Source organism: Copidosoma floridanum, unplaced genomic scaffold (genome assembly GCF_036245765.1).
Source record: "Copidosoma floridanum isolate Cflo_tuat_1 unplaced genomic scaffold, Cflo_Japanese_pri ptg000024l, whole genome shotgun sequence".
NCBI classification, from domain to species: domain Eukaryota; kingdom Metazoa; phylum Arthropoda; class Insecta; order Hymenoptera; family Encyrtidae; genus Copidosoma; species Copidosoma floridanum.
Window position 1 is genome coordinate 6,845,074 of NW_028321901.1, and position 24,857 is coordinate 6,869,930.

Here is a 24,857-nt window from a genome sequence, read left to right on the forward strand (position 1 = left end):
GCGAATGATTATAGGAAACGGTTTCAATAAAAATAGTTCCGTTTACATTAGAAATTTTATCAATAAGATTTGTGTGCATCATACAGAATTTTAAGATTATATTTATTAAATGAAAAACTATAGGGACAAAGTTTTCTTCAGTATTTCTATAATGGGTCATTCTTTTACAAACCGAACAAATTTTGATAAAAATTAATCGTCACCTCTCCGATTCGGCTGAAAATTTTTTTCCAGTTTTTATATTGGAAAATAAGAGATATATGTCCTAAAAATTTTGTTTTATTGCCTATTTTTTATAAGTTATAACAAATTTCTTAATAGTGGTTAAAGACTTATTTTAAACAATGTATAGCTCCGAATCCTTAAGAGCTACAAAATTTTTATCCGTTGCACTTTTGTAGCTAAAAAGTTAAACTTTAAGAAAAAAAATCAAAAACAATAAATACTTAACAAATTAATATTGTTATTTACAATTTAACTGTTTAAATCGATTTTTAACAATTGTCGTCAAAATGAATCAAGTTTTTATCATCACCATCGTATTCTGCGTCAATTTTAATGTAAAAATCATGTTTTTAAAATATAGCAACTTTTCAATTGTTATTGTTAAAATATTCATTGACGTAGTGCGTACTGGTAAAAAAACTATTTTTTGAGTATAAAATGATATCTGTACGTCGTATCAAAAAAAGTTGAAGGTAAAAAATGTAGATAATTGAAAGATCTACAACTTTTGTCAGTACCATTTGTCAGTATAACCTCAAAATTTTGTATTATGCACAAAATCAAGAAATCACCATTTTATCATTTATTTACTATAAATTTTTATTGAAATTTAATCATGAGTGATTTCTTTACGAATCTAATCTTCTGAATAATGGAAAACGAATTTCTATTAAAAAATGAAAAAATTAATTACCACTAGACAAAAAATAATAATAACAATGCTCAACATAACATCAACACGTAAACTGTTTTTTGTTCTTCAAATTTTTTTAATGCTACTTTGTTTTTTATTGTTTTATTAATTGTCTGAATTTATAAGAAAAATAGATTTTTCATCTCTTTGATTTTTTGGAATTTGAAAATTTCGCAGAAAAACCTGCCTACAGTACGATCTAAGATTCTATAAGTGTTACCCACGCTACTTGCGTACATTCCCCGTACTACAAGTTCGATGGCTTTTGGATCAGTTTTGCGTTTATTTTGGTCTGCTACCAAGACATATTCTCACTCGTTGTAATTTAAAAGTAAATAATTCTTACTTTGTAACAATGCCACGGAAAGAAGCACGTAAAATGCAAAATACTAGTTATTGATCAGACATATGTTTTAATCCTTTTAATCTCAACCATCCAACAACAAACACTTATGATTTGAGGACAGTAAATGAAAACCAACTTTTGAAACTGGACTTGGCAATTTCGTCAGATGCATTACAACAAATAATTTGTTCTTCTTGCCGCTTGGAGTTTACAAAGTTATAAAAAGAAGATACAAAAAAGAGTGAAAATGAACAACCAGAATTGGTACGTACAATCTTTTGATTATTATATTGAGTTCAAACATACCTAACCTCTCGTAGAATTTTATGTTGATGTTTTAGTCTAATATATTTTTAGCTACAAAAGGAGTATTTTGCAAGTGAAGAATCTGATATAAAAATTGGGGGCAGTGATGGTACATCTGGATTTTCGGGAGATAATCCATCTTTGCAAAGTGGACGAGTGGATTTTTTCAACAAAGGATTAAGCTTCTTCGGATCTTCGCCCATCAAAAAACAAAAACCATCGTCAAAAAGGTATTTGGAAGAAAAATCAAAACAAATATCGTCCGTAATTGATGAAAAAATTCTTAATTTAAGCAGAGATGATCCAGATGATCTTGAAGCAGATGACGACGAGTCCTCGATAATGAGTGCTTTGCAAGAAAGTTTCAATACTTTGGCTGACTGCGTTCATAAAACTAAAATTTTGACTTTTTTTCGATCGTGGTCTTATAAAAAAATCTAGGACACATTTCTTTCCGCAACTTGTCACATGAAAGGCATAGCAAAAAATGTTGCTCGAGATTAAGGATGAATTGGGGATCCAAACCCAAAACAACATTTGTCTCTAGATGATAATGTTATCGATACAATTGTTAGCTTGTACCAGTCTGATGATTACACTCAATATATGCGCAGAAATAAAGATTACGTTCTAATAAAAGTAGACGGCAAATCGGTACCAATTAAAAAAAGGCTGGTATTGAATAATTTAAAAGATTTGTATGAAAGTTTTACTAGTACGTATCGAACTAGGAAACATAGTTTCTCAGAGTTTGCTTGCTTGAGGCCGAAATATTGTGTTTTGGCAGGTGCTTCTGGTACTCACTTTGTTTGTGTATGTCCTATACATAAAAATATTAGTTTATTAGTGAGTGGTGCCAATTTTAAATCACTTAATTCCAGTACAACCAGAATTGGTACGTACATTATTTTGATTATTATATTAAGTGCAAACATACCTAACCTCTCGTAGAATTTTATGTTGATGTTTGAGTAATTTTTTTTTTTTAGACGCTACAAAAGAAGTATCTTTCAAGTGAAGAATCTGACATAAAAGTTTGGGGCAGTGACGGTGCATCTGGATTTTCGGGAGATGATCCATTTTTGCAAAGTGGACGAGTGGATTTTTTCGACAAAGGATTATGCTTCTTCGGATCTTCGCCCATCAAAAAACAAAAACCATCGTCAAAAAGGTATTTGGAACAAAAATCAAAACAAATATCGTCCGTAATTGATGAAAAAATTCTTAATTTGATCAAAGATGATCCAGATGATCTTGAAGCAGATGACGAGAAATCCTCGATAATGAGTGCTTTGCAAAAATGTTTCAATACTTTGGCCGACTGCGTTCACAAAACTAAAATTTTAACTTTTTTTCGATCGTGGTCTTATAAAAAAATTGAGGACACATTTCCTTCTGCAACTTGTCACATGATAGGCATAGCAAAAAATGTTGTACGTATCGAACTAGGAAACATAGTTTTTCAGAGTTTGCTTGCTTGAGGCCGGAATATTGTGTTTTGGCAGGTTCTTCTGGTACTCACTTTGTTTGTGTATGTCCTATACATAAAAATATTAGTTTATTAGTGAGTGTTGCCAATTTTAAATCACTTCATTCCAGTTCCGAGCTGCCTTTGATCAATTATAAGGATTGTTTGGATCGTATGGTATGCAAAAACAAAAAAACGACTGATTGTTATTTGAATTCTTGTAAGAAGTGCCTTGGCGTGACGGATGTTATTGAGCAACTGGAGAAAATTTTTGAAGAAAAATGGATTTAAATTTTTACCTACAAACAATGGGTTATGGTTTAAAGAATCTCATTGCAGACCCTAACATTTTCAGTTTATGAATTTTCTCTGAAGTTAAGCGAAGGTTTGCAAAAACTATTGATTCAATTATTTTTGGTTAACAAAGAAAGGGATTTTCGAAATGAGATGAAAAATAAACTGAGGGAAAAAAAGTGTATTGTAGTTTGCGACTTCTCAAAAAATTATGCTTTCATAATTCAAAATTCTGTTCAGGGTATACATTGGAACAACGATCAGGCAACCGTATACCTATTTTCAGTTTATCATAGGAATGACTTGGATGAATTAAAAATGTCAAGTTTTGTTTGCGTTTCTCAATGCCTACATCACGTTACTATTGCCGTACATTTATATCAAAAGCAGTTGATTAAATTTATTAAATTAAATTTACCGTGTATAAGTAAAATAATATACATGTTTGACGGTGCGAGTGGTCAGTATAAAAATAAACAGAACTATATTAATCTCACTCATTACTTTAAAGACTTTAAAATAGCAGCAGAGTGGTATTTTTACCCCACTTCATATGGAAAGGGGCCATGCGACGAAATAGGTGGGACTGTTTAACGACTAGCTGCCAGAGCAAGTCTTCAAAGAATCAACAATCCCATTCGAACGCCGCAGGAACTTTTTGATTGGGCCACAGAATCACTGCCCAATATCACTTGGCATTATTCTACAAATGATGATTATGAAGAAGAAAGAAAATTAGTGTCAGAGAGAGTTTTGAAAGCAACAGCGATTAAGGGAACGCTAAAATATCGTAGCATGGTTCCTTTATCTCGTCAAGAATTGAAAGCGAGGCTGTTTTCTGTGCTCGAAAAAACAAATAATATGAAATATCTTAAGTGACATAATTTTGTTATGAAACTTAAAAAAAAGTTTTACTTGTACATGAAAATTTTGTTACATCTATAAATAAATATCAAGCAATCATGATGTTTACTTGGTTTCTTATTACACATTTTTATTAATTTAATCAAGTATAATTTCTTTAGTTATTATTGCTCATCTCCGCTTTACAAGTGATAAATTACTCTTAATAAATGATAAAATGGGTATTTCTCGCTTTTTTGCATGATAATACAAAATTTTGAGGTTATACTGACAACTGGTAAATACAAAAATTGTAGATTTTTTAATCATCTATAGTTTTTACATTTAACTTTTTTTTGATACGAGGTATAGATATCACTTTATACTCAAAAAATAGTTTTTTTTACCATTACGAGCTACATAAATTAATATTTTAACGATAACAATTGAAAAGTCGCTATATTTTAAGAACTTGATTTTTACGTAAAATTTTATGGAGAATACGATGGTGATGACAAAAAATTAAGTCATTTTGACGACAATTGTGAAAAATCGATTTAAACAATTAAATTGTTATTATTAATATTAATATTAATTTGTTAATATTTTTATTTTCAATTTTTTTTCCTAAAGTTTAACTTTTTAGCTACAAAAGTGCCACTTCTAATAATTTTGTAGCTATTAAGGATTTGGAGCTATACATTGTTTGAAATAAGTCTCTAGCCACTATTATGAAATTTGTTATAACTTATCAAATCGAAAATAAGTGATAAAAAAAATTCCTCGGACACGGATCTCTTATTCTTCAACATAGAAACTGGAAAAAAAATTCTAGCTGAATCAGATAGGTGAAGGTCAAAATCCGTTCGGTTTGTAAAAGAATTACCCAATTGTGTCTTATATCGATTTTTGTTGATATAGTTAAATTGTCATATAAATATAAAATGCTAGGGATAAACTTAAAGTATAAAAAATATTATGAGTAATATACATGGAAGTTATAATAAAACGGTTTGTAAATTAGTAACAAACAATATTTTAATAAAAGTAAAATACAGGATTTAAGTGGCAGTGTATTTAAAGTGTTTCTGAAATAATGTGTATTTAAATTAAATAGAGGCGTTAAAAAAAATAAAAATGTGACATGCCATGTCATATACTTTTGCACTTCTACATCCAAGAATAAAGAAAATTAATAATTTTAACATTATTTACTGCGTATTTTCATAAGAAATATCGTACAAAATTTTGACAGCAACTGTTACCTCATGTAAAATCCAAGAGATCAGCAGTTTTAACTATTAATTACTATGTAATTATTGTACTTTGACTGTTCTAGTGTCAATAAGGAGTAATTAGGTTAAGCTATGCTTAGTCGTTTGGATTGGGAAGCTGACGTCTCCTCCTTAAACTCAAGAGTATAACAACTCTTTGCATACACCAATATTCGCCTTTTATCTTTCACTGCGTGCGCGCAAGCAGCCGCTAACCAACGATCATAGAATTAAGTTAAGTTAAAAAAAACTATAAATTGTTAAAACACTGTTAAAGGGAACTTGACACCTTATAATTTATTTTATTGCTAAAAATTAATTATTTCCGGCCTTACTAAACTCATTAAGTTACCAAGTAAGATATAACTAGGTTTTTGATAAAATTAATTTTCTCAATTCAAATATTTCAAGATTTAAAATCCCAATTGATAAAAAAAAAATTTTAGCTTTAATGAATAAACTAAATACCAAACAAAAATTAAATAGATAATGCATAACAAAGACCTTCATGAGGACGTGAGATAAACAGACGAATAAAATTTGCTACTACTGCATTATACATAAGATATAAATTCAATTAGTAGGTCAACTTGGCTTGGCGCTTGTACGCTTGGCGTATGATACGTTACTTTGATACTACTTTGTACATGCCATTCGTAAAACCTAATATGACAACGTTGAAACAACGATTTAAAAGAAAAGTATATTCTACGTAAGAGCAATAAAGTTTTTGGGCCGATGGCTGGTTCTTGAGAAATAAAAATAAAATTTTTTTGTTTGTAGAACGAATCTAAAAAATTACATTACCCTCAAGTATATTCTAAAAGATTTATTAATTTTCCAGAGTATAGTATATTTATCACTTAATTTGAAAGCTCGAGGGAACACTAATAAGTTTGAAAATTTAGTACATCCAATAGGTATTCAAGCAAATATTGATACATTTTTATCATCGTATTAAGAGGCGCACATGTATAGATGACGGCACTTTTATATAAGCACTTTTAATTTTATCTATACATGCCCTTTTTTCAGTATTAAATATACTAAAGATTCATAATACTAATCCACATAATCCCTTTTTCAAGAAATTTTCTTAGGAAATACATAAGAATGGGATAAATATCCTCCCCCGGTGCGGATCGAACGCACAACCTCCTATTTACATGACAGTTGCTCTACCATTTGAGCTACCGAGAAGCCGTACATTCACTCGCACCGTAGGTTTAGATAAGTTCTCATTCTTAATTTTTAAGCTGTCTTTTACCTAAGCTTGATTTAGTAGGTATATGACTCTAATGCTTGTAGGTAAGTTAGAAATCTAATTCGTCCAATGAGGCACGTACGGATAGTATTAAGAGTGCTTGTGTAAAAAGTGCCGCCATCTATACATGTGCACCACTCGATACGATGATAAAAATATTTGCTTGTATACCTATTAAACGTATTAAATATCTAGCTTACCTACAAGCATTAAAGTCATATATCTACTCACAAGTTTAATTACAGTTGCTAGTATTTTAAACGTTGTTTCACCAAGGATTAATCAACATTTTACTTAATCATTTCTTTAATTAACAAAAATAGATAAATTTTCAACAGCTAAAATTTCAATGGTCTAAGTTGATCGAGATTCTTAAATGGATAAAATTTTTTAACAAATTTGTATCTTTATGTTATTTATTATTCCAATTACAGAAATAGTTTTTGTGGATTTAAATTTTATGAAAAGTTTCAAGGAAAATTTATTAAGGATATGTTGAGTCCCCCCTGCGAGGGGACTGTATGAGTTATGTAACCGGATGGCTATGACCGTGAGGGTGGCAATGGAGGAGTCTTAACGGGGCCGAAGAAGTATGATGAAGCTCGAAAAATTAGCTCCCACATACCTAACACTATTAGGTATCGAAATCATAACTCTCACCTTTAATAAACACATAATAATTTAATAACATATGGGATTAATGTATATCACCATAGATGTTGAGTGCTGAAATCGAAATTATATTTATGGGAAAGCAAGTGAGCACGTGAAGGTGTAACTAAGCGAGAAAGATGCCATGCTATATGAGGCGGCGCGCGGCGCTGGTGCTTGCGCGAGAGAGAACGCGTAGCGTGCTCAACGAGAGCTCGCTGCAGACTGACTGACTGTAAGTAGGCAGACGCACGCATAAGGCCAGTCAAAGATATATCTGTACACATGCATGCTCTACATAGCAGACACATACCGATGCATGCATAATAGCTTGATACTATGCAACGACAGTACCACTATACAATAAATAATGACAAGTACTAAGGGCTATGCTGTTCAAATTGACTTTATTTGAAAAACGACGTTTCGACTACTCCAAGGCAGTCCTTATCAAGTCACTAAAAATTAATATACAGCAATGGTAATATAAATATGTATATAAAGATGTACACAACAGAAAACGCACTAACAATGTATATAAGTTTTATCTTTACTTACAATATTAAACAATAATCGCAGAGTGTCGTCAATGTAAAATGTTTATTCTACTCAACTGCGATATAGTACTATAAATGGGAATTCTTTTTAAAGCTAAGTGAGAACATGTGTGTGTAGTACTACAACAGTAGTGAACCTTGTGTAGTACAAAATCAGCGGTAATTTATGAAACTGAGTTTATTTTTACTTTAAAGAATCAAACTCAATATCAAGGAAAGTGGCCACTAACCGATAAATAGAGATTGATGGATATAAATTGTTTTGAATTATCAAATTATGAGAATTGTTATAAGTATTTATTAATATAAAATTCAAAAACTGAGCTTAAACTTTGTGTATCTGTAACTTTGTTAACTGTATTATATTTTTTTATAAAAACCATTTCTGATATTAAACGCTTATAAAAATTTGGTTCATTATCTATAACTTTAAAATCATCAAAATCAAATGAGTGGCCACTGTCCTGTACATGATTAAAAATAGCTGATTCGTTCTTTTTACTTTTCACATCTCTCTTATGTTCATTTATTCTTTTTGATACGACTTGACTAGATTGACCAACATAACATTTATCACAATTTTTACATTTAATACAATAGACTGAACAAACTTTATCCTTATTTTTAATTGAGTCTTTTCTCAATTGGTTTAAGAATTTTTGTTTATTTACAGATTTAAAAATGGTTTTATAACTTACTTTATTTGATAAACTTTTGAAGATACTATCACAATTTTTTATATACGGTAAAACAATATAGTTTTTGTTATCATCATTTAATTTTTTATTTGAATTATTATTATTATCATTTTTATTATTATAATATATAATTTTTTTTCTTCTCTCTGCGTGTTTTTTTATGAAATCGGGTGGGTAATTGTTTTCTTTCAAAATTTCATGTACCTTTTTTAGGTTGTTATTGTGATAACAAATGTCTGACAATTTAATTGCACGATCGACCAAAGAATAAATCACTCCAATTTTTTGTGACAATGGAGAGTGTGACCAATAATTCAAATATAGGTTTGCATGTGTTGGTTTCTGAAACCAATTGGTTTTAATGCGTCCATTATTATCCCATGTTAAAGTCATATCTAAATAATTTATGCTATTGTTATTAGGTGTCTCCATAGTAAACTGTATATGCTTATCAATTGAATTCAAATAATTTAAAACCTTGTCGGATTCCGAAATCTTAATGCAAGCCAACAAATCATCTACGTAAACTTTTATTAATTTAATTTTAAAGGGACCGAGAAATAATAGCATTTTTATAATGTGACGCATAACTATATCTGCAAGTGATGAGCTGCATGGACTTCCCATGGCAGATCCAAACTTTTGTCTGTAATTTTTGTTATTGAAGCTAAAATAATTATTCTCCATGATGAACCTAATGATATTTAGAAATGAAAAGAATTCTAAGTTAATTTTTAAATTTAAAATGTGCCAAACTGATTCTAAAGCTACTTTTACTGATTCAAAATTAATGTTATTAAATAAAGCAACGACATCAAAACTTACGATACAAAAACCGTCAGGTATAAGGAAATTCTTAATATCATTCTTAAGTTCAAAACTATTTTTTACGTTATGAGGTGATTAATTTTTAGTGACTTGATAAGGACTGCCTTGGAGTAGTCGAAACGTCGTTTTTCAAATAAAGTCAATTTGAACAGCATAGCCCTTAGTACTTGTCATTATTTATTGTATTATTAGCTGTTCTTGGAATCAAACAATATCTTAGTACCACTATACTCGAGAGAACTAAACTATTAATAAACCTATGTATATTTTACAGGAAAAATTTCAAACCTTTTGAATCAGTAAAAGAGATAGAAGGACTTGTTTCAGTAATGACATGATATATCCAAACGAAGATTTGTAACAAATTGTTTTTGTGATAAGTTAATAATATAAATTTCTCAAGAACAATTTCCTAAAGACTTGACCAGTCATAGTACTATTGAACCACCTCTAGGTTTAATTACAATTAAAAGTGATATCATTGAATTATAATGAGATGAAACAAAGTTGAGCTAGATTTATATTTTCATTGATACTTAGCATCGTACGAAAAAAAAGCTATAAGTCGTTGATCTTCTCTTTACAAGATCTTTTGATTTGCATCAGTAAACCGCTTGGTAAAATACTTGCGACTTTAGATAGTAGTTTTTGGCTAATTATTTAAATTTAAAAAATACAAAAAAAAAAAATAGTATGCAAATGAAAATATAGCAACACAGTGCAAATAACCATGAAACTAAAAATCTTGAATAATTTAATAGAATCGTAAAATTATAAACTAACATTCGTTTAGTTTGTAAAAAGTTCTTGTATTTGTTACAAGTAGGAGACCATAAAATTAAATTATTCAATTTTTAATATGGAAGACACATGATATTTGTTCAAATATTTTCAGTCATGTTAACAAATTTGCTATAACAAATGTTATTTTCATATGTCACAATGAGTACAAGTAATTTTTTAATAGCTAAATATGTATAACAATGACTGGACTAAGTACAACTTATGATGATGTATATTATGATGTAAAGAATATAAGGGGTGCTCAGTTGACGTCACAGTTTTTTTTTTGCGTATTTCCTGACTTTTAACACGTTTGTTCACTATTATTTTATGAGGTCAGTTATATAAAGTAAAGGATAAAGAAATAAAAAATGTATTGGTAACAACTAAATTTTTCAAATTATAATTGAGATTTGGGCATAAATCTAGGTAAGACTGCACTTTCATTACAGTTGTTGCTATTAATTCTTCGAGTGATACTGGTAGTAGTAATTCTGCTATGTATACGAAGGACCAAGAAACGGAGGATGGTAAGGAGGTATTGTTAATTTAAATGGAAAAACGAAAATATTACAGAAATAACTGTAGGCAAGAGCAAAAATGGGAGTGGCAATAGAGATGAGATGCCATTAGAATCCTCACAAGTGTATAATATTAGAAAATAAATGTATATGTTATTGCTTTTTTTTCATTTTTTAAATTTTTTACCAAATATTTTAATATTGTAGGCAGTTTTGTTAAATGATTTTTTTATATAAGAATATATTTTGATATGTCTACGTATTTATGTATGGATCTTAGGATTACGAAAATTTTTAGTAAATTCATATACAATGCATTAATAACCCAATTACTTTTTCAATCTAAATCAATTTTATTATCCATTCATAAAATTTTTTTCAGTCATTATAAAACTACATTTTCAAATATTTTTGTTTCAGGGTGAACCATTTGTGAAAATGAAGGAAAGGTTGTTTAAAAAATTAGGTGTGCAAGAAAAGGAGTTTGAGAAGGTTTGTTATATTTATATCTTTTCACTTATGTTAAAAACTGGAGACCTAATCTATATCGTTGTACTAGTTTAAGTTCGCGATTGTTTCTGCAAATAAAGCGCATCTCATCAATGATACACCCGAATACTGTATGGATTTATCTGATTTTAAACCACATCAAAATCAAAGTAAGTACCTTTATCAACATATTCAAGCATTTACTATCGTACAAGTTGGATAGAAACCTATAATTTATTAAAATTCAATTACATGTTATCGGTGTTATGTTATTTTCTTAACTTTTATTGTAATTTTTAATCTAGTTGTCTCAACATTGTTTCATGCAGTATATTTACTAATCTGATATAATATTGCAAAATTTGCTTTGCTATATGTGTATCAAGTGTGACACACAGAACCTTGTACACTAAAGTATTTTTTTTTAACAGCATGTAGACTTTATCTATGAAGGCCTCTCACTTGCTCTGTCTAGAACCAATGTTCTATTATTCATTTTTTTTACAAACATGCGTCTCAAATGAAAATGCTTTTTTATAGATCATATTTTGCTACTAAGATTTTGTTTATTATCTATCTACAAGCTCAGTAATTTTTCGCCGACTATCTATATCACGGGATAAGTGTTAATTTTAACCCTAGCTAATTACCCCTCACCTCATCGCCTGTTAGCTGACTGACCATAAAATTAAAGGAGCCTACCTAAGGGTCGCCGTATAATGCAAAATCAGCCGCAAAGTTTTGGAATGCATGGCAGCTAAAAACAACTCAAAGGCCAAGTCGGTGAATTTATCCCCTCAATAAGCGCATTGCGAAAAAAATTTGAAGGAATTGCAAGTGATTTCCAATACGAAAAATTTGACTCAAAATTTTTTAGTACAGCATAAAAAAATATTCAATAAGAGGCAAGTGAACGTTAAAAAGTTGTGATCGAAAATTCAACTGAAATGTTAGTTTTCAGTTTAGTTTCAGAAACAGTAATACATGCAATAATGCTAGGACTGTACTAACTGCGGTTGTACTGTAAGCCGTTATCTATGCTGACATTGAATCATCTACCCCATAAAATAGCTTCAATCTGTCCACTAAGTATCACAAAATTGAGATTATGAAAATAGCTGCCCAGTATTAGTTGGCATCCCAGGTACGTATTTTTCTACAAATGATAAAAAAAAAAAAAACATTGAGAGCACTTGACAAAAATAAAATTTCTGACTTCCGGCAAATTTTTTTTCTCTGAGCTTACTTATGTTCATGATATTGCAAACCTAAGTAAGGTACTGAGGTATGAATCGCATATTTCCACCATTAAGTTGTAAATCCTTACCAAACAATAAACAAATCTTACATCTTTCACTTCTGTCTCACTTTTATGCATTTAGAAAGGTGATTTGTGCCTGATAATGTATTATGTGGACAATATTGCCTTTTTTAAAAATTTGAACACAACTTGTAACATATTCCAGCTTGTCAGCACAGTACGATCGAATCCTTCAAGTTTTTAGCTTAATGCTAGATAAATATTATCGATATCCAGTGTTTGTTGCATCTTAATTATTAAATCTTTTTTCAAGTTTTCAGCTATTTTTGCGATACTGCTTTCGAGATTTTAAGCAATTATCGTAAAACACTTGAACAATGGTAAACTTACTAGTCGTCCAACGATTGTTATTAAAATATTACTAAAAATTCAAAGACTTTTTAAAGATACTATACTATCTTATTATTTTTGTCTAGAGATGGGAAGCTCTTTCTGATACTTACAATGGTTAAAATTTTTAACTTTAAAAAAGAACTTTCTAACGTATTAAACCAGCAAACGTTTTGTTTCAGGAATTCCCTATAAGCCAAATATTTCTGTGCCACAAAATTTCTGCACATTTCAATAGCAAGTATGTTCAAATGTAAAGTGCTTATGTACAACATCACAGAATTTCATAGCTACTGAGTAAATTTTTTTTTTACTATGTGCAAGCCAGTAAAAGAATTACTACAGACTAACGACTTATTTATTAATGGTTTCGTTAGTATACTTATTTATAAACAAACGACTTAAATGAATTGTAATTTTGATGCTTTTCTTTCCTCTCGAAACTCACTTTCTTGGCTCATAGAATAGTACATTACACCTTATGGGTAAAAAGTACGGCATTTCCTTCTAGGTGTCAGTTGTTATCTGAGCAGAAGACAGAAACCCTAAATACTTTTATCAATAAGTAGTAAATGTTTATCCTACATGTCATAATGCACTTTTTTCCATATAATCACGACGAAAGTCGTGTATGGGCCTCGGGAAAAAAGTACTGCATCATCTGTCGGATGTAAGCCTTTGACTTAGGTGACAATGTACGCCCGGGAAAGAACGCTGTACTTTCTACCCTTGTGACGTAGTATAATATTGGCATCCTCTGCAAGGAAATTGCCTTCCAAGCTAAAGGTGAGCGTGGCAATCACGCAGAGAATAGAAAAATACTTTTCCTATTAGCAGTAAATACAATTTTTCACCTTGGAGGAAATATGGCACTGTGCTCCCTGAAAACAGGTAAGTAGTCATATTTTTGGCAGGAGTATAAGAAAAAAGTATTTAGAAAATTATGATACACTCTTGACCCTGAAATCATGAAAAAAAATCATATTAAAACGGAAGAAGGTGAAAAATTTTATCTACACGCTCCACAGTATGAATTTACGGCCTCTGAGGTATTTACCACCTTTATCTTGGCTCGGGTCAATTATACACCCTGGAGGATGTCATATTTTCGTCCCTTGTGGCATACTACATTTTAATATAATTATTATACTTCTCGGATCTAACTTTCAACACACATTCAAACACTTATAAACATTAAATGTATTAATACTTAACTTTTTTAGTATGTATGCAATTAGTTATCCAAATTATCCCCCCACTCCCTTATAGAATGTAGTATGCGTAAGGAAATGAAAGACTCCTTCCGAATTGAATAAAACTTGTTTTTAATGCTAAAAATTTTATTTGCATAAGTTGGATGGAGTTAACATAAAGAAATTCATTATCTTCTTGAGGATACATTTTTTTAATTCTCAAATAACGATCTTTTAATCTCATGAACTGAAATTTAGAGAAAACGTTGATTTTTTAAGCCCTAATCTCTTTAATATATTGACTTTATTCAAAGAAGATTAGTGGATAACAATTCGACAAAAATCAAAAAACACAAGAATTTTCCGACACATGTCCATAAATTACTTGTCAGTCACAGTAGAGTAATTTAAAAAAAAGGATTTTAGTCCTCAAAAGCTACTTACTACGTGCTCTGCTATGCACTCAAATGACTTAGTTTGTCATCAAGTGCAAGTAAAAAAAGACAGATTGCAAAAACCTTAAATGCCACAAATCTACATTTTTTGTAATTAGCATGTAGGGCTTACATACCCGTATATTATGTAGTTGTTGCTTCTTGGAGTATAAATTCTAGAGCAGAAGTTAGTTTTTATTCAATTACCCTCCCAACTAAAGATTTTATTAGAGTTTGCCAGTATCAAAATACAGTGTAATATCAGCAATAGAAGCTGTCTAATCACTAATAGCTGGATCGATAGTAAGACTTATTGACCTTAAAAATATTAATATAGAACAACTTATGAGAATTAAATTTAGCAGCTTCTAATAGGATGTTTTTTGATTTAAAAAAAAAATGTCAAGCGAATGCAACTTTTTGGTATATGTAAACTAAGTTTTATTACTATACATTCTTAGAGTCGTATTTGTATATAGATGTATTAATTGAAATTAAATTATTACTTTTTGATAGAGTTCCTATACGTTATGTCATTTATTCACGTGTATTAGTATTTCTGGAAAATACCTTTCAAAAGGATGGGAGGAAATGAGGACTTGTAGGTACGACGCTGGATTCGTAGTGCCTCCAACATATATTACGAGATACCTCAGTGGAAGTGTGTGTAGGCACGTCGTCAGATTTGTAATGCGTCTAACTCGTTGCACTTAATGTCCCTGGGATGACTTAGACTACTATGTACAAATTATCTACTCTCTTATGCTACCTTTGGGTGCGGTAGAACTACAAATATCCTCTTCGCCGCTTGTCTTGCCAGGGTAGTATATAATATGTAAGGTATAATATAGAAAGTAACAAAAGAGCGGCGTTGGCTCAGTGGTATGCGTATTTGTTACTAATACAACCTCGTTCTAGGGGTCGTAGGTTCGATTCCCGGTGAGTGCAGATTTTTTCAAAAACGGTTATCACAGGAAAAGTTCCTATGTAAGCCCGGCTGTTTTAGGGCGAGTTTTTCCGTGGTGTTTTTTCTAGAGTAATTCCAGGATTTATTCCTTGCCTCACAGGTCTTCGGGCCAAAGCGAATGCGAAGCTGCGTGAAGGCTTATAGGTAAGGATTAGTGGATTCGATGCCAGGCAGGGATCACCGGCCTTACTGGCGAGGAGTGGACGTCCTCAAATACGGAGTTTTCTTTGGAGAAAGGCTACATGGTAGTGAGTGGACCTGATGTACCATCGGTGCAGAGAGTGTCAGCCTAATGTTTAGTGTTTCACCGGAAATACCCCACTGTGCCCGTAGTATGATACACGTACTATGTCAAATAAGAGATTGGTAAAATAGGTGTGGCAATACACCCCCATACATAGGTGGTAAATGGGTGGCCCCGGTGACTGAGCAAATAGTCTGTCGTTGTAACCTAGTTAAAAAAATAAAAATAGAAAGTAAAAATCAAATACACAGATATAACTTGGCCATTTATTACGGTAATTAATAAATGTAATACAGTGCTTTGAAGAGCAGAGCTCCCTAGCCAAAGTGCTGGACTCAAGTTGCTGGAAGCAAAAGTAGAAAGTGACCAGCCCTTGTCCTGCTGGCCCTTTTATACCCGAACCTACGATGGTAACTTAAGTTAAGTGGCTCTGATAAGCTCTTGCATAAGGTGCATCCCCATAAGATACATTTAATTATTAAGGCGCCTTTACATATTTAAATAGCGTGAAAATTTAAATTCATGATAGCTTAGGTTTGATAGTATATTCAAAGAAAAATTAATTAAAATATACTTGCACTCTCACAACAACATAAGTTTAGAAGCTCCAGACAAAGTCATAACTATGTTCTAACTGATTTTGGAAACGGTTCACCTATAAATAGTATGATTGTTTGTTCAAAAAATATCCCATACCAATCATAGATTGTGGAAGAATCACAATAACACGTTGTTATAACGTATGTTACTAATAAAGAAAACGTTTCTATTAACCCAGTTTTATTAAAAAAATGAGCTCTTGTCATCAAGGATAATAAAAACTAATAATTTCTGGAAAAATTAACAGATATTTCTAAAAAGTTTTTGAAACTTTTATAAAACGTATGGAAATTCAAAGAGAGCTTAAAAAAAAACTATTTTGTCTGTCACTGTTAATGCTTTCAATAATAAAAAATAATGACAATACACTAAAATAAAGAAAAAAAAATTAATAATTAAGATCGAAAACAAAAGCTTATTTATCCAAAGGCAGTCATTTTAATCACATGGCCAAAAAGAATAAGATATTTAAGATATTGTTTATCTTTAAAAAAATTCCTGTATTTTTTTCAGTTAATAGTATTAAAAAGAGACATCTAAAGGACTTTTTTATTCTTTTGTTTATGTATAAAATTTTAAAGCTCATTTTACTCGTGAAATGATTTACCCTAGTTTAACTAAATCAAATTCTTAAAACAAAAAGTATTTCAGTTTCTCAGATCATTTCTGGCATGAATTGGTTCCCAAAACACGAGGCTGGTTATGCGCTGCACAGTGACTTGGGTGAAAGAGCAGATAATAATACAATTTGATAAACATCTTGCTCTCGTTCTTTCAAGTTAAAACAGATGCTGCACACGTCGTTTCCCTTCAATAATTGAATCGCAGCCCTACTGTACATGCGTCCACAAAAACATTCCAGTAAGAATTCAAAATTACCATATAATAAAGCATTATCTATTTACTCTGTAGACGAAAAATATGTCGATGTAAATCCTTACTTGGACTGCTCACGGGTAGCGCAAGCTTGAATGTTGGTTGCTTGGAATCTCTTTGCCAATACGTGTTTCTGGCTAACATTTATTAACAAGGCTTTACGATTGATTCTAAATAATTAGATGACCCAGAAATAGACTTCATAGGGGTCAGATAGGTGTTGGACTTACTGTAGGGAAAAAGTTAGTAAGACTTAAGGATGAAAAGTCGGATTCACGAGGTATTATTAGTTACATAAGGACAAAGAGTTTTCTCATAGAGGTTGCGATATAGTTGGGACTATGGTAAACTAAGTTATAATTAGGGTTAGGATCAACATCCTGTACATAAAAGTGGTAGCAGGTACTTGTAAAATTAGACATTAGTTTTTTAGTGTGCAAGGAACAAAATATAAGACAAATACACAGTATACGGTTCGAAATTTACTAACAGCTAAGTCCTCTAGCGTAAACTATAATCAACCAACAAGAAACTAAAAAAAGGAGAAATCCCTCGTTCTGTACACATTTTTTTTAGTTTTATTGTAAATAGTACAATGTCAAATAGACTGAGCTTATCTTAGGATCTATTAAATTATAACTAATTTTGCTTAACAATAGCAACAGAGTTGTTAGTAATATTATTATATGATGAAACAAAGACCAAAAAATTAAACTATTACATATTAACATATCGCTGGTAGTTTTTGCATTAAATACTCTGTATTAAATTTGTCAGTGTAGAGACAAATTTTTAGCAACATTTACGCTTACACATAATAAATTATATTACTAGTTTGCTATTACCTTTCAATTTTATCATTCACTATTATTATCACTATTATTACGACTGACTTCTTTTACTCATTATAAAATAAATATAATTTTAATTTTATATTTTTTCACTAAGTGCGTTTTGTTTGTGTCTCTTTTTTTGTAACTTTACAAATTTTATTTTTGTGATAATACTCTCTCAACATTGAATTTTAGTTTTAAATGATTATTTAATACATTGAAAGCTGGTAATATATATATATATATATGCGTGTGTGTGAATTTTGGCCTTACAACTATATATATTTTATATATTACAGAGTTATAAGACCAAATTCAGACTCCAAGACTTAAAGTCTTTTGAAATTTCTCAGGGTTGAAAAATTGATCACGTTTGTTAACAAATTAATGGGGATGGTGTAACTAGCTGCCAGAACAAAGTAATTCTAACAACTCATCATAAACTTTTGTATATTTTAAATAATGAAATTTTGAATTTGACTAAAGAGAAAGAACATACTTATAACATCATAAGTTATGCAAAATATAAAGATAGTTATCGCACTGCTAAAAACATAAACATAAATTTTTCTGTAAAACCTTTAAATATTATACATAAAGTATTACAGCCCCATGATTTAAATTTAAAAGTAGATGCTATTGTTATGTTGAGAAAAAACTTGAGCATATTCGATGGCTTATGCAAGGGAAAAAGACTACGTATAACAAAATTATTTGAATGTAATTACGAAACAGAAATAATAACTGGTAAAGAATCTGGTTATGAAGTTTTTATTCCAAGATTTTAACAAGTGAGAGCATAAAAAAAATTACTTATTTATTGATACGCTGTATTTTCCAATTCTTAAATTGAAAAAAAACAAAAAAAACAGAAACTCTCACATTCCCAAATTTTTTCAATAACTAAGACCTTTATTTTTCAAATCTCTGCACAGTATATATATGTTTATCCAGAGGGTACTTATGTGGACAATCACATGTATGTAAGGGGAATTATGAGGACATAAGTGGAATTATGTGGACATTCACATAATTCTACCATGTTATTGATATGTATTCTAGAAGCACGTGAAGTCCACATAAGTTACTTTTTATTAACATGTATTAGTATATTACGCACCTAGTGAGTGAGGTTAAGAATGACGCAGATTTCACGTAAATAACCATTGGTTAACGTGAAATCTAGGACATTTCTTAACCTACAAACGTGGTGTGTATACTATTTTTCGTACCTCTGTGGCCGTAAAACGGTTAATCACGTTTGCATAATTTACCACTTTACGGCCGCAGGTACAAAAATATATATATTGTAAATGCCACTGTTTCATTTTTTTCAGATCCCGTAACAGGTATCATCACTTATCTAAATAAATGCTACTTATAGATCTACAGACTACGAACTTTATTAACGCTTTATGTAATATGGAAAAGGAATTTATTGCATCTTGTTTGCAAAAAAATCTCTTGTTAATGTAACTTATACACACTATTTTATATTTATACTATAATGCTGGTAAATAATATAATTATACTATATTCAGGCCTAGAGAAAGGAGAATGTGAAAGATAGTACTCTCTGGGCTAGACTAAAAAAGGAGAGCCTCAGCCTTATAGAAGGGATTTCAGTGAAAGCAAAAACTTAGTTTATGAAGTAATTGGCTTGACTGTTGATGCTATAAACAATATCTTACTTTAGGGCTTTATCTGGCTCTCATCAAGCCTGTATACTATAAGTCATATATTATATTATTTCATAATGTGCGTGTACGATTCTTTCTTGAATTGTAACTGTTACTTAGATTCTTAGATTGATCGAAGAATGTTAGATTCTTCGTAGGATTGTAAATTTGTGTACGATTTTTCATCGAACAAAAAGTGTGTGCATTCGCCACATACTCTAGGTAGTATGCATCTTTGTAGGGGCCTCTGATGTACGTTTCTTCGACATCACACAAAAAATTTCTAAAACAATTAAAATAAACTGTTTTAAAAATTAATCCAGTAAAAAAATGTTGGTACTACAAAAAATTGTTTATAATAAGATTATTAAGTGCCAGATACACTATTCGATAACCTAATTAAACATTTGTAACAAATCAGTACCACTCAAATGCTGCAGTACCTAAAGATAAAGACAGCTTGAAAGAATACCTATTAAAGTTAACCCTACGTTATAAACCCTATTTATACAAGCCCTGTTGATCACGAGAGTCACAGTTATACCGAATTAAACAATAGTCGCGTTACTTGATCTCTAAAATAAGTATACGTATACAAAAGAAAACTTTTCTTGAAGAGTACAAACGTCATATTACTTACACATAGTTTTCTTTTTCTCGAATCAAAAGATTATTGTGGTTCAGTCGAAAAAAAAGATCAAACTATCCACAAGCTTGCAGTTTCAATAAACAGCATGTCAAGAAACATACTTTTATCAAACGAATAAGAAACACAGAAAAAAAATGACAACTAAAGATTGTTATTGGATATAATAAGTGATTGAGAAGGCTATTAATGCAGTCCGTGATTTCGCAAAATTAAATCTTCTGTATTCTCACAAAAAAAATTTGTTCCAACAACGTAATGGCACTATTCACAAAAGTCAGAGTAGATAAACGACTTCAGTATTATTTACAAGAACAATAACCCAATAACCTAATAACATAAATCACACTTATCATGAAAGTCACGCATATCTATTATTGTTATTCTCTGCGATTTGTATACACATGTACCCTTCGTTATTGTTGTTGTCATCTTGTCTTCTATACCAGGGGAAAAAATAGACGAGAAAAGAGCCTGAAAACGAGTACTATGCGCTTGAAAGACCACAACGTATGAAGGAGCCAGAATGAGAGAAGAGCACCTAATGCTTATGCATGCCTGTATAGAGGTACGTGTACACACACTTTCACGAGCTATAGCGTGATATATTTATATTTCATTTCATTTATATTTGAGCCATGTTATACCCTACATGTATTACATAGCCTAAAACGGCTTATTCTCTTCAGTCAGTGGAATCAGTGGCTCATCGAGCCGCTGCTTGGGCCACGTCCACTTCCCGCATGTATAATTTGATCGAACGCGTTCCAAGTAAAAAAGTGCTTTGCAATAAGTATTTTAGATACTTCTGATTGGTAAAAATAAAATTTTGTTTTTGCAGAACTATTTATACAATTTTTACAAATTGAATAATATGTTCAATTTTTTTGGTGAAATTGTTTTATTTTTATGATCACTTAGTACGGATATTATGAAACAATGGTTTTAAACCAGTTAATTAATAGATTTTGTATTAAAAAATCTTATTTAAAAAAAATTAAAATTGTACATTATGATTACCGTTACACATAAGTAAAGACACACGAATTTCTTAAGAAAAAAAAAGTAGTGAACAAATAAATAACAATTTTAAAAAACGATTGAAAACAAAAGTATAATATGCAAACAGAATACTAAATTCATTGATTGAAGTTCTTTTTCTTCTTAAAACTATGTATTGGGGTGTTCTATCTCATGGTTTCGTAAGGCTACTAGTGGTGGCTACCGCAGTTTCTATTTTTTCTATCACATCCAGGGGTGGTTGGTGTTCTTCAGTTGTTATTTTATTGAATTGAAATAACATTGATAGCAATCGGAACTTACTTTATTTTCTGGGGGACTTTGGAGTGATAAAGAGGCGAAGGGTAGTGTGGGGAGGTACCGTAAAAATCCCTGCCTGAATAACTATGTAATGCAAGTAATATGTGTAAATATATACATATACATATTTACGCACACATATATACATATGAATGTATGTTGACAAAAGGTGACTTATGTGGACAATCATATGAATCGGAGGTTGATTAGAAGAACAAATTAGAATTCATGTAAACATCCGCATGATTCTACCATGCTTTTAATATATATTTTAAAAGCACGTAAAGTCTTCTTAAGTGACTTTAACTACATGTGTGCGTAGTTACATGTAAGTGAGGCTTTACTTTCTGCGTGCTACGCGTGCTAATTTTCCAAGAATAAATATTTTAATTTTTAAAACTGGGTTCAGGGGAGTTCTGTTTCTTTGTAAGTTTAAGGGCTAATTGATTATTTGTACTTATATAAAAAGATGCCTTAAAATAAAAATTTAAAAACATTTAACGTTTAAATAATGTTACTAGTTTTACGTAGGAGGGTAAAAGAGTGTTAGTTTCTGAGAGGTCATTAGAGAAATTTGGCCTTGAATTTTTATATTACAAATAGACTCTTCTTTTTGTTCTTACTCGTTATGCATAAAAAATGCAAAACTAAAATGATTATTATGATATCCGATAAGAATTTAGAAATTTTTATTATACAAATGTCTTTTTAAATTTCTGTCATACGTACTCAAGGGACTAGAACAAATTTCTCCAGAGTGACAAGTCGATTTTTTTTCTTCTTTTCAAAACACTGCTAAACAGCTCTGACCTTGATAACTCATCCGTAGTATAAAGTTTCTAAGACTAATTTTATATTCTCTTTGTTTTCAAAATTAAAAGTCAAACATATAACGCAGAGTTTTATTGGGTTAAAATAAAAAAAGTTAATGGAATTGTCCCTTATTTCATGAAGCTGACGGAGAGTTCGTAAAAGGCTCTGAATATTAGGGGGCAGTAAAGGTGGATTGGAGGGCACTTAAATTTGTGCAGAGAAGTTAGGGCTGCGGGAGAGTCACAGAAAAAAATTGGAGATTTTATTGGGGTAAATTAATAAACAGATTAAGAAAATTAATCCTTACTTTGCGGGAGGCCGCAAAGAGTGGGTTGTGGACGGCTCTGACTGAAGGAAATTGTTTTCTGTATAAAATAAAAGATAATTATAATGAATTTTCTGTATTCAGAGTTATTTTTAGTACGAAAACTTTTTTCCAAATTGTTTCTTCAGTTATAACTTTAGTTTTAATATTGTATTTGAGTAATTCTGTAATTTGTAATCTTGTACCGTTACATAAGCCATCAACTATACTTAAATTATGTATCAACATAAACATTTTTCCAATTTTTAAGTTAGGCTTCTGTAAAAGTAAGCCTTTGCCCATTTTGTTTGAAAATTAAATTGAAAAATGTATGTAAACATCACTATCACATTGTGTAACATCCTTGCAAGTAGCATGTTCTATGCTATAATATGTTTTAATTTCTTTTTTTTACATTTTTTAAAGTTTCATTATTGAGAAAGTGAGTATATTCGTTAAAAAAAGTAAATACAATGTAATTCATTAAAATTTAATATCTCAACGAAAAATATCGGAACAAACATCAGTTGTTTTCTATTTATTAAGCACTTGCAATGATTAAATTTTCTCTACTTCATTAAAATTTTAAAAATGTTTTGTTAATTAAACGAATATTAATAATAGGTTTTAATATATAAAACAATGACCAAAGATACAATAATTTATTACTTTTTGTTATGAAATAGATGTTTGTATAACATTAATCATGTAATGTTCTTTCAACTATTTCTAAGGCTGTTTTTTGGAATTCTTGAGGGGTAACTTTAAATGTGAAAAATAATGAAGCTGTCGAAAAGCGTTATTTTTTGTACTTCTTATTGAACCTTCAATAAAAATTTATTTAAATTGTTCTCATTAATTTTTGTCATGTACATGTATATATCCATGGATATTGAAAACCATTATATATATATATATATATATATCTTCCTTTAATATATAGTTATCTCAGTGGGGCTTTCCACACCACAGCCCCCCATTGTCCCCCATTGCCCCCCCCACCGCCCCCTGTCATTTGTTTCTTTATTTTGACCTATCGCAGTTTTTTCGAAACCCCCCACAGCCCCCTGCTCATTTTTTCGTGACCCCCACCGCCCCCCCAACTGTCTGCCACACTTCTTTTGGAGACCGTGGATCATCGTATTTATCGTATTTCTTGGACCTTGATGTGTCTACAGACGTGTACGTGTCGTATATGAATTAGTCTATTGTTTTTAATCTGCTTCAATGTTAAATTATTTTAAGACAAAACTGTCTTATCGCCACGATTTATCTCATCGTCAAGATAAATTTAAAGTCATAACTAAGTTATAGGGGGTCATTGCGCAAAGCATCACTATTATTATATATTTAATTATAAAGTTAACTGTTGTATTATATAGTTAACTGTGTGGGGCATTCCATTTAACGTTTCACCATATAAAACCATTTATAAGATTATTTAGTCATTCATGTTTTACTCAAAGTCTTTAAAAAAAAAATATAATTTAATATATCATAAAAACAATATGTCATATATATTTTTGTACCGTCAAAATTTTTCTTTGTGAAGAATGTTAACTAATAAAAACATGTTTTGTTTCTTACAATATATTTTGTTTTCATCTATTTTGCCACACCACCCAGAAGGTAAAAAGATGGACTTTATACATGCGAATAATTCATAACCATTTCATTTATGAAACTCAATACGACCAAAAATCAATTTATATCAATTGAATTTCCATTTATTTGCAAGTATGAAGTTCTTGGTGTGTTAAGTTTTTTTTTGTTAGCATTTATGATAAACTATATGTAAAATTTTTATGTGTATGTATTATATTATTTTATATACGAATGAATAATACATACAAAAATTTAAATTACATTTAGTTTATCATTAATACAAACTGTCGAAGTTTCGCATTAAGATGACTTATTTTATGTCACCAATTTAAGCTCTATCGAACCACGAAGACTTAAGTCTATTCCTATTCTGTTTTAAATCAATGATGAAATTGGTATAATAAGTAAAATTGGTACAATACAATAAAAATGTATGGGATGTATTATCAAG

At 30.4% G+C, this 24,857-nt stretch overlaps 1 protein-coding gene across 5 annotated transcripts in view; it reads left to right on the top strand.

The window, feature by feature from the left end:
* The window catches only part of Usp7 (Ubiquitin-specific protease 7), a 780,393-nt gene that overhangs the window by 689,662 nt on the left and 65,874 nt on the right, over nucleotides 1-24,857 (top strand). For all 5 annotated transcript variants that reach the window (XM_089595056.1, XM_089595060.1, XM_089595061.1 and 2 more), the window contains 2 exons: nucleotides 11,173-11,244; nucleotides 11,312-11,411. In XM_089595056.1, coding sequence (XP_089451182.1) covers nucleotides 11,173-11,244; nucleotides 11,312-11,411 — 172 coding nt within the window. The remainder of the gene's footprint in view (nucleotides 1-11,172; nucleotides 11,245-11,311; nucleotides 11,412-24,857) is intronic.